The sequence below is a fragment of the Porcisia hertigi genome, chromosome 30, assembly GCF_017918235.1.
Source record: "Porcisia hertigi strain C119 chromosome 30, whole genome shotgun sequence".
NCBI lineage: Eukaryota > Euglenozoa > Kinetoplastea > Trypanosomatida > Trypanosomatidae > Porcisia > Porcisia hertigi.
Window position 1 is genome coordinate 779,450 of NC_090589.1, and position 11,340 is coordinate 790,789.

Genomic DNA, 11,340 nt, shown 5'->3' on the forward strand with positions numbered 1-11,340 from the left:
GGGTTACAGGGGGCGTGATTTTGGCGGTGGTCATTTTTCAGTGGTGATATTTGTGATGATGTCCCCCCCCTCTGTTTTTTTTTTGTCTTTCTCACGTCGGTGACGAGGCATGTATGGGTATAGATAGGATCGCTGTTTCTATAAGTATGTATTGGTGTATGATTTGATCTGTTCCCAAATACACGAAAAAAAAATGAAGCAGTCCGACAAAAACATCGAATAAGGGATACAAGATAGGGGCGAGGTCGTGGAGGAGGAGGAGAGCCCAGGCCCCAGAGATGCAGATAGGGGTGCACTTCTAGGATCAAAGGACAGCGCGTAAAGGATTGTTGTACCGTTCCGGCCGCCTCATCAGGTGTGCGTGTGTGCCGGGCGACATGTGTAGACAACTGTGCAGCTGTAGCATCAGTAGCTGTATGATGCATCATCTTTGGAGGTGACTTCCCTTCCCAGGCCCATTGCAACTTGTCGCTCTTTTATATATATATATATACGTTGGGTTCGACTGCCTTGCTTCGAATATGGACAACAAAAACCACTGGTCTGCTTAATTCTGCTTCGGCCTCGTCTGTGCTTCATTTTTCTTCCTCCTTCTACACCTATTTCCCTCGCCTCCCTCTTCCCTCGCCTCACTCCGCCTCGCCTCGCCGCGCCTTCTTTTTTTTTCTTTGTCTTTGTGCTCACCGTTCCGTCATTGCTGTTCACGCCGAGAGGGTCTTATGAGGCGAAGCTTTGCAGCGGTGCACTACTGTCCTTGTCGAGCTCATCTCACCCTTCATCAGGCGAAAAACAAGGGAGGGGGGGTTGAGAGAGAGAAGCGGGGAAAACACGAATATTAGAAAGTGGAAGTGTTGTTGACATTGCCTCAGACCAAATAGCGATAGAGGACCATAACGGGACACCACACACACACACACACACATATATATATATATAAATATATACAGATCCTATTCAACGAGAAGGTGCTAGTGTTTTCATTTTTATTTTCGCCTTTCGGGACATCACATTGGCGCTTCTCCCCTGCGTCTCGACCTATGTGTGTTGGTTGGCCTAACGCATTGCGCCTTCCCCATTTATTCGTTTCTATCGCCACCGAGTCTCGACAACTACTCGTTTCGTGGCGGCTTATTGCATCCTCGTCAAGACCTTAAAGACCCGTATATATATATATATATACGGCACTCCGTAATCTGAGGTAATGGCACACTTCCTGTTTGCAGCCGGAGGTGTAGCAGCAGCTACTCTGCCCATGGCTGCTGATCGAGACACTGTGTCACCTGCGTGGTCAATCTACGACGACTGCTTGTTTGGCGCTTCGCAGGGTGATGAGGTGGGAGGGCTAGCCGTGGAGGAGGAAGGAATGGGAAACCGGGAGGGTACAGGGGCCCATCGGCTGCCGTATATTTCGGATCCGGTGTTATCGATGACCTTGAAAGGCTCGCAACTGAAGAAAGAGGCCCCGATTCGCCGGGGCGCTCAAGGGGCCGTGTACTCTGCGCTCGATCCAGCCGTCAGCACAATTGCACAAGACGAGCAGGCCGAGGAGTTAGCTTCACAGGAGATCAGCCGAGAGCATGGAGGCAATGAGCACGTTGCTGGTGGCGAGCTAACGCTCGCGCGGTGCGGCCGCCATGTTGCTGTGAAGCGCATCTTCATTCAGACAAACGACTTCAGCGCACGCGATATCTCTGCAACGGTACTGCGCGAGGTAACGCTACATCGATTTGTGAGCGACAAGCAAGCCGCATGTCTTGCGGCAAGGAGCACGTCGGACTCCACCGCTATGGCCCCCGGCGCCACCGCACCTGTGGAGGTCGATCGAAGGCGGGCGCGAGGTGATCTCCTCGACGACTCCGCTCGTGTCATTCATCTCTACCGTGTCGTGGAGGCCCCTCACAAAGGGATGTGCCTCGTGATGGAACTCGCGGCGACCAACCTGGAGCAAATCATATTCGCTCATGGGGCCGGGGGTGCCTCGAAGAGTGTCGGTGCAGGCGGCCACCGCAGGAAGCCCGGGATAGTCTCTCTATTCGCTTCCTCTGCGTCGACCGATGTCGGCAGTGGTTTGAATCTTCCCTTCGCCTCGTCGCCTACATGCACTAACGAGGCGATGGCGTCAGAGAAACCGCTTACATATCCGCCTCCTTCGCCTCTGTCTCGAATACCCCTCGTGCGCTACGTGATGCGACGTCTCCTACGCCTCGTGTGTTTCCTACACGAGACGTGCGGTGTGGTGCATCGAGATTTGAAGTTGACCAACGTGCTGGTGACAAAAGACGCTGGCCTTCGACTCGGTGACTTTGGATCTGCGCGGTTCTTCCCCCCTTTGCGCCGGGCTACTACGACCGCGACTGGGAACTCTCTGCCTTTGGCTGAGCGACATGGGCCCGTTGCAGACCAGCCCGATCAACTACCCTGCACTCCACTATCGATTCGCACAACCCTACATTATCGATCCCCTGAGGCGCTTCTCGGAGCCCAGGCGTGTCGCACCGCAGCGGATATCTGGGCGCTGGGTGTAATTTTTGCTCAGCTGTTACTAGAGAAGAGACTGTTCAATTCTATGAGTGAGTTAGACCTCCTGGGGGCTATTCAGAAGCTGCTCGGCGTTCCCACGTACAAAGCACCGGCTTCGCAGGACGCCGCATCCTCGGTGCCCGGCCAGGCGGTGGACGTGGCGTCTGTTGCTCCAATTTCCGTGCCACCGCCAAGTCTCCCGTATAAGTTCCACGCCGGTGTTGTATCTGCCGATGGGCTGGATTTGCTGTCACGGATGCTGCACCAGCAACCCGAGTGCCGCATCACTGCCCGAGGTGCGCTACAGCATCCCTTTCTGAACCTCGAGGGTATCTCTACGCGGGCCGCGCACGACGATGACGAGCGAGGGCGGGCACTGTGGGAGGAGAGGGTCGAGGCAGTGCTGCGTGAGCAGGCGGCGGGTAGTACACATGGTATGGCTGGCGGTGGGCGGCCTGTGTTTATGCGCCTCGCTGAGGATGAGGATGAAGAGGACGAGGAGTACGGCGTCGCACCGTTCCGCGTTAATCTGGGTGGCTACACGTCATCATGAGTGCATGCTGCTCTTCTTTTTCCTTTTTTTTGAATTCGCTCTGTTCAGTGTTTTAGTCGAGTGGGAACACAAAAAATTTTACCAAGCACTACAACATCTCATGTTTTGCCCTTCTTCTTCCCTGCCCGCCCGCACAGGCATCAGGATTATGTCCTTATCTGCATAAAACGAAACTGCGTGTCCTGAACGGTCTTCGCCCTCGCTCGACTTTCTTCACAAGTCTGTAATCTCTTTCATCTTTGTCGAGGCTTTTTGACGACTTTACAAACTCGTGCACTGTGCGGGATTTCACGCTGTGGTGTTTGAGCTGTTCCATGCTTGCGACTCCGCGGAAAAGGTCAAGTTAACTAGCATATGTACGGTGTTTGTGTTCCCATCCCTCTTCATGCCCTATCACGCTTTCAAAAAAAAAAACTTGTACGCCTCTCTCCCACCCTCCCGTGGCACCGCAACAGGCGCACTCTCCCTCCCATCTCAATGCATACGTATGCGCATACATTCCGAACATCCACAGGACCCTCCCCCCAAAAAAAAAAAAAAGAGAAAAAGGCAAAGTAGAAGGGCTCACCTTTTTGCTCCTCTCTGCACTCTCCCGTGCGTTCATCGCGGAAGAGCACCGCTCACCCGTAGCTGCGGGCCTTCTAGACACATACCAGGCCTGTGAACGCAATGCTTCGATTTCAAACGCTGTAGTGGCGGCTGTGGGCCCTGAATGGCGAGACAACAAAGAAAAGCAAAACAATATGAATTGTACACGCATACGCCCTGCGCCTTCTGTGCGCGCGTGCCTCTCTCTCACTCTCTCACTCTCACTCTCTCTCTCTTACTCTGTGAATTACCCTTGTAGCCCCCCCCCTTTGTACTTTCATTACCGTCTTTACTTTGTCCAGTTGTGTCGTTATTCCCTTCTTCAGGCTTTCATTTGCTTTTTTTTGTTTGTTCACGTTACTTTCTCAGTTTGAGCCTGACAAGACGCGTCGACCCATTCCTTGGCTCACATTTATGCAGCCCTTCAGTTTTCGATACCCGTTATCCATCGGTGTCCATCGCTGTTCATTATCTACCTCCCCCTTCTCTCTTTTTGATTTGTGTTTCTTCGCCTGTGTTTACATCGATACACACGGAGGAGGCGTCCAAAGGAATAGGGCGTGTGTACAGGCACACGCACACGCACACACACACCAAAAAGAGGAGAACCAAATAGAATACACACACACACCCACACACACACATATATATATTATATATTATATTATATATTTATATACTATTTGCTCTTCATCCGAGCGACGGGCTATCCCTTTTTAATTTTTGTGACAAGAAAGGAAAACCGCAAAAAAAAAACACTCTTATTTTCTCTCCCTTTCTCTTCCTTCCTTACGCATACCACACGCTCACGCAAGCGTCTTCACGTACTTGCCGCGGCTCATCGCCCCCCCCCCCTCCTCCCCCCAAACGCTTTCTTTGGGTACCCCCGACGAGTGGACAGGTGTCTGTCTTTTTTGATCTGCTTGGCTCTGGAGTAGGCAGGATCACACTAGAAAGCTTATACTGAGAAGTGCTAAAGCAGCGGGATCTGTAACCGCGCCCTGCAGCGCCTCTGTCTACAGAGCCGCAGTGTCGAGTACGGGGGGAACCGAAGCGAGGTACCTGGACCATTAGTCTTTGCCACCCACATCAGTGAAGCTGTTGTGCTCTCCTCCCCCTCCCCCCTATTCCCCGCAAAAAAAAAAAACGCTGTTGCCTCTCTATTGTAGCTTGTGTGTGCGTGCGTGTTGGGGTGGGTGTGGTCACTCCCCCTTTTTACTGGGGATCGTTTATATATATACATATATATATATATATAGAGTGGACGGTGTGTGTGTGACTCAAGGGACGCGCACGGGCACGATTTTGTTCCTCACAGCCTGCCCCCCCCTTTTCCCCTTCCCCCTTCACCTTTTCTCACGTCACCCTTTGCTCTCTCTGTGGCTCCTTGTTTTTGGATTGAAAATTCTGTCTAATATATTTCGTTGCTGGTGCCGCCTCGCTTGTCGTGGACTGGTGCATCCCCCCCCTCCCTCCCCCTCCTCCCCCTCCTCCCTCCCTCCTCTCCCCTCCCCTCCTCGGTTTCCCTACTTTTCTTTCGCGGTGTTCTGAGCACTTCCTGTTTTCGTCGTCTTTTTCTTTTTTTTGAGAGGGGGGCATCATTTTTGGGGTTCCCCTTGAGTGCTTAGCGAAGAAGCGGGGGAAAAACGCGAGAACTGTAAGAGGAAAGTCAAGTACGATCTCCTGTGAAGTCAGCTTATTATTATAAGAGTCTCTTTGAAGTCGATTCTCTTCTTCTTTGTCCTCGTCCTCGTCCTCGTCCTCGTCCTCGTCCTCGTCCTCGTCCTCGTCCTCGTCCCCTCACCCCCCCCCCCCCCCCCAGTCACGGACGTTTATTTCTCTTTATTATTACTAGTATTATAAACTTTGCGCTCGCGGCGTACGTGCGGGCAAACGCCTCGTTCCCCTCGTACCCCCCCTCCCCCTGTTCGACTCCCACTCTTACTCTTCTTGCGTTCACGCATATACGGTGTTGCAGTCGCGTCTAGCTGAGAGGAGAACCACGGTAGAGACCTCGCAGTCTACGCTGCTACGGCGTTGATGCCCTCTTTACGAAAGAAAATGAATGATGAGGCTTCGTCAGAGGCCTCCTTGCCCAGGGGCAACAGGGAAACACCACCGCAGAGTGCGCGAAGCAACACCCTCTATGCGGTGCTCAATGTCTCTCACACCGCCACGACTGAGGAGATCACAACGGCATACCGTCAGCTCGCCCTCGTGCACCACCCCGACCGCCCGAACGGATCGCATGTGAAGTTTCAAGAGATCCAGCGCGCTTATGAGGTCCTTAATACGGAAGAGACCCGCACCAAGTATGATGCACTTCTGAGAGGAAAAACCGCCTTGCGGAGCTTTAAGCGTCCACCCTCGCTAAAGTCGGTGCTGCAGCCTGTCTACGCTCTGCTTGCCGACGGTGCCTTCTACGAGTTCGAGGCGGCGCCCAGCAAGCTCAGGTGCAGCTTCCATTACGGTGACGGTATTGAGTTCAACGGCGACCGCGGCAGCTTCATCGGGCTCGCTGGAGACGGCTTTATTTATTGGACCATCAACGGGCGAGGGTTTGCGTCGCGACTGTGTCAGCTAGGCGGCAGCTTCGCGCTCTCGAGCGTTCGTGTCACCTACCGTAGCAACATGGGGTTGCGCAAGACGCCGCTGCAGCGCTCGTCTTTGCCGTCATCAAATATCAGTCGCGCCGGTGGCTCCTCTTCCGGCCAAGGGCCTCCAGGTAGCAGCACTGGTGGGGCTCAGCACTCCGCGGGCACTAAAAACACCACTGGAGCACACGTTGCCAATCTGTCCAAGGCGCGTGGCATCAAGGAGGTGCTTCTGGAGAGGGAGCGAAGCCGCCATCGCAAAAATTGGCTGGTCACGCTTGATCGGGAGGAGAGGGAGGAGCGCAACGATTTTGAGCAGGACTTGTTGGGCCAGCTTAGCTCATTGCACATGATGACGAAGACAGCGCTGCGGTGCGTGCTGCAGGGCACGGCCGTGCCGCCAGAGGTTATGCGTTGGATGGCCTACCCATCATCGCAAGAGGAGATGACCCTGGGATTATCCAACGGTTGTACCTCGCCATTACCCACTGTGTCGGTACCGCCGCCGTCCGCACCGCTGTCGGTCGAACCGCTGCTGCGTTGTCACCAGGGAGGCGGAAAAATACTGTGGGGCAACGGCAACGGCAACGGTGAAGAACACAGTCATCACATCAGTGGGAGCGGGGGGAAGACCACACGACGCAAATCTGGTAGCGTCCATAACTTGTCCTGCTCGTCGCTGTCGCAGCGGTTCACATCAGCTTCAGAGGCCGCATCCGATATGGACTCCTGCCGTGAGTACCCAACGATGGCACTGCACACGTTGTCACCGACTGCGCGCCGTTCTGGTTGCGGCACCGCTGCCGTCGCTGCAATAGCAATAGCGTCCCCGTCCTCCGTGCCACAGTGTGTGACATCGTCCACAGAGTCAGGTAAAGACGCCGAGTCGCACCCCACTGAGGGTTCACCCACGTTTTCGAACTCTCAACCGTCTTGGGTCGCCGGTATTGCCGTACCCAAGTTTGCGGCGGAGGAGGTGCCACTGACTGGCTTTCAGACCAGCATCCGAATGCACCCCGGCGAACGGCATACCTCCGCAGAGTGGGGTGACGGCGTTTCACCTCCTCTTGGCGTTCCCCCAGGTGTTGAAAAGATGTTCGGGGAAGCGATGATCCTAGCGCAGCGGGGCCCTGCAATGAACAGCTCCGTTGCCGTTCCTACTGATCGACACGAAGACCCTGAACTCAAGGATTCCCTTGGGACTGTTCCAGTAGCGGCGGCCACCTCTCGGCACGCCACCCCGCACAGCGCTTTCCCCATTGAGGCACCGGTCGGAGATCTCACTGAGGGCCGTGTTGCTTCCCTGCCGCTGCCATCGGCGTCTGGTCTTCAGGGAACTATGAAGCCGCATGCCAGAGACAGTTGCGCGGCGCTCAACCAGGGCGGGAGCCCCACGAGGAGGTTGACTGGACGGACAAGACCACGGTACATGTCATCAACTGTGGCGCACGCGTCTCGAGCCAGCTTGTTGCCGAAGGGCTCTTCCATCACGTCGACGCAGGGTTTCGTTCCCCCTCACGGGACCAGCCGCGGGCACAGTAGCTTGACTGTCGATCAGCTGTTTGAAGAGGAGCGCGCTTTCATGGATTCCTTTGCCAAGACGAATCGTGTCGTCTGATGACATGGCGCTGCTCTGAGAGACACACGAGGCAAATTCTCCAGCATCGGCCCATTTCCGCTTCGCGATGGGCGCGAAGCGCAATAATGACTTCCGGTGACGATGGGCAACCCGCACACGGAGTGCACCCCCCCCCTCCCCCCCACCCGGCGTTTCTTTTCTCTTTTTTTTCCGTTCGTGTGCTCTTTTTGCCTGCCTGCCTGCTTCGCTCTCTCTGTCTCTGTGTGGGCTCCTATAAACGCTGCTGTGACATGGTTGCATTCTTCACGCACGCCCACGCACTCACACGCACACGCACCCACGCACAAGCACCAGACTCTTTGCTCTCTCTTCCCCTTTTTGCCCTCTCACATCCTTTCGACTTCTCCTCATGCTTCGCGTAGCGGAGCTGCTTTTTTTCGCACTACTGAGCAAAAGATTGACGTCAGCCATCGTATACCTTTCTCACTTAAGACTACCGCTTTGGCTGGTGTGTCTCAGCCGGTGCTCGGTGTGCGGGCTCGTGTCGGCGGTGGGCGGCAGGATCGCGCACGAGTCGAGGAAAGTAGATAGGGTTCATGCCAGGTGTCCGGGGAGGGGAGGAGTCCAAAAAATGATTCTTTGCTTTTTTTTTCCGTTGTTACGGTGTCCGTCAACGCTGAACGCTGTGCAGGACATCTAGAGAGACGCGCGAGAAACACTTGCGCAGGTGGTCTTGGCCATCATTCCTCGCTCCTGCTGAATGTAGGCATTCAGATGGCGGCGACAGAGTAGGAAGATGCCCACCTCGATTAGTATACACCTCCGCATATCGATCTCCTGTCTGTGTACGCCGAGCTACTGTTCTCCTCTTCTCGCGGTCCTCTTGCGTTTCAAAAAAAAAAATATATATATGTATATTTTGGGCACCCACGGGTCTTACGTCGATCAAACTCTTTTATACCCACATAAAAGGTGCGCGTGTGAGCACGACAGACTTCACATTTTCATCCACTTTCCTTTCCCGCGGTCACGGAACGCAGTTGGTGGCGCCCACGCAACAAAGCCATGCTAGAGCCTCCAGTGTTTACCTTCAAGGAGTACAGGGGCCCGGCCGGCAAGGAGCCTGTGGCGGCCCGTTCTGGTGTTTTCCACCTGCCACACGGCCCCCTGCGTACACCGATATTCATGCCAGTGGCGACACAAGGTGCACTTAAGGGCGTCACAGTCGAGCAGCTTGAGGAGCTCGATGTTGAGATCATATTGGGAAACACTTATCATCTGGGTCTGCGGCCAGGGGAGGAGGTGCTGCGTGATCTCACTTCGCGCAAGAACGCACGGGAGGCTGCCACCGGCATCCGAACCTCAGCAGATGGCATACGCAATAACATGGATGGCATCCATTTTATGGAGAGCTGGAGGAAGAACATACTCACGGACAGCGGTGGTTTCCAGATGGTCTCGTTGCTGAAGCTTGCTCAGATCACAGAGGAAGGTGTACGATTCCAATCGACGCATGGAAGCGGCGCAGCAGGGGCTTTGGCGCCTGTAGCGAAGACAGAAACTTCGAGCACGTCAAGTGGTGCGGCTACAGCCACATCTGCCGAGGCGGTGCCAAAAGGTTCATCACAGGTGCACCACAATGGGGAAGAGGAGGAGAGCACGTACTCTCTGTTGCTCCGACCTGAAGATTCCATCCGCATTCAGAACGCCATCGGCGGCGACATAATGATGCAGCTGGACGACGTGGTCCACACCCTGACGGTTGGGCCCCGCGTGGAGGAGGCGGCGAAGCGCTCGATCCGGTGGCTTGACCGCTGTCTAGCGGCTAACCAGAATCGGGAGAAGCAGTGTATTTTCGGCATCGTACAGGGAGCTTTGAATGCTGAGCTGCGCCGCTACTGCCTGAAAGAGATTATTCAGCGGACCGAGTGTATGGGCTACGCGATTGGAGGTCTCAGCGGCGGGGAGGCGAAGGACGATTTTTGGCGCATGGTGCGTCTGTGCACGAGCGAGGGGCTACCGGCGAACAAACCGCGGTATTGCATGGGTGTCGGCTATCCGGAGGACATCCTTGTCTGTATTGCGCTCGGCGTGGACATGTTTGACTGCGTATACGCCTGTCGAACGGCCCGCTTTGGCTCTGCGCTCACTTCCTCGGGTAAGCTTCAGATTTCCAAGAAGGAATACGCAGCCGACTTTGGTCCGCTCGACCCCAAATGCAGCTGCATGACGTGCCGCACCTACACCCGCTCTTACCTGAGCATGATCGCGGGAAAGGAGGGAACAGCGGCGACGTTGTTATCCTATCACAACATCGCCTACCTCATCAGCCTCACCCGCGGCGCTCGCAGCGCCATTGAAGAGGGACGCTTTGATACATTTGTGCAGGATTTTTTCCTGGCCTATTACCCCAAGAGAGACTACCCCAAGTGGGCGGTGGAGGCACTGGCTTCTGTCGAGATAAAGCTGCTCTAGTTCCTTTGTGTATGTGGCGGGCTCTACACACGCACACAGACACCGATACAATCGAAGCAACCTGGAATGTGTGATGATAATGTCGTCTGGTGTGTGGGTATTCAAACCGTCGGTCCTGCTCTACTAGCGTCACCAAGAGCGAAGACAGGACACTGCGCGATCCCCCGTTTGTCGGCGGAGAACACGCTGAAGCGCGACAAGGCAGGTGTGAACGACCCCCCCCTCCAACCATCACCACCACACATGCACACACACACACACACACACACACATCGACTGCAACGTGTGGGACAGCAGAGAGGGGTGGTATGTATGTGCGTATATATATGAGAAACTGGTGACTGCCAGTTGCAGCCTTTTTTTGTCTTCAGCGAATGTTTGGTCTCGTTCCTGTTTTACTCGTTTTCTCCGCCTTGCATGCCTGGCGCTCGAGCAAAGGGTGTGCGCAAGCCAACTATGAGAGTGCACTTAAACACGGCAGGTTCTACAAAGGACCCGAGGGAGGAGGATGCAAGAGGACGGAGGAGGGGAGTGGGGCAGAAAAGAGCACGCCTCCCTCTCTCTCTTTCTCTCTCACCTAGCGATGTCTCTTCTGTGCCCCTTTCGCCGTTTTTGTGGTCTCTGGTGGGCGCTGGACAGGGAGGAGAGATGGAGGGGGAGAAAAAAAAAAGGGGGGGATCTCGGGACTCGTTTTTGTGCTGAACGTAACGAGTTCATCAATCCCCCCTTTTTTTTTTCCAATGCCAATCCATTTCTGCCGGCGACAGGACTAGGGTACCGATCACTTAGTGGGGGGTGGGTGGGTGGGTGGGTGGGGACGAGAACGATTCGACTCCGCTGATATCGGCAGTCATATCGCGGATAGCGTTGAAAACGAGCCTCGGCACTGTGCGGTTGCACAGTCCACATGATGAGCAAAAAGTGTCAGCATCACTCGAGCTTATTGCTAAATGACTCCTGTGTGCTTGTTGATGGGGGAGTCTGAACATTCCAGAAAGTTGCATGGTGTGGCGGCCAGCACCGGTGGTCGT

General features: G+C 54.9%; 3 protein-coding genes across 3 annotated transcripts; all 3 read left to right on the forward strand.

Annotated features, from left to right (window-relative positions):
• Nucleotides 1–1,201: 1,201 nt before the first annotated feature.
• JKF63_02964 (uncharacterized protein) lies at nt 1,202–3,073 on the forward strand (the record flags this gene model as incomplete). Its single annotated transcript, XM_067898987.1, has 1 exon — nt 1,202–3,073. The coding sequence occupies one exon, from the start codon at nt 1,202–1,204 to the stop codon at nt 3,071–3,073; it is 1,872 nt and encodes a 623-aa protein (XP_067755431.1).
• A 2,628-nt stretch (nt 3,074–5,701) lies between these two features.
• Nucleotides 5,702–7,873, forward strand: JKF63_02965 (uncharacterized protein; the record flags this gene model as incomplete). Its single annotated transcript, XM_067898988.1, has 1 exon — nt 5,702–7,873. One exon carries the CDS (start codon nt 5,702–5,704, stop codon nt 7,871–7,873), a length of 2,172 nt encoding a protein of 723 aa, XP_067755432.1.
• A 1,026-nt stretch (nt 7,874–8,899) lies between these two features.
• On the forward strand, nt 8,900–10,309 carry JKF63_02966 (uncharacterized protein; the record flags this gene model as incomplete). Its single annotated transcript, XM_067898989.1, has 1 exon — nt 8,900–10,309. One exon carries the CDS (start codon nt 8,900–8,902, stop codon nt 10,307–10,309), a length of 1,410 nt encoding a protein of 469 aa, XP_067755433.1.
• Between the last annotated feature and the right edge of the window lie 1,031 nt (nt 10,310–11,340).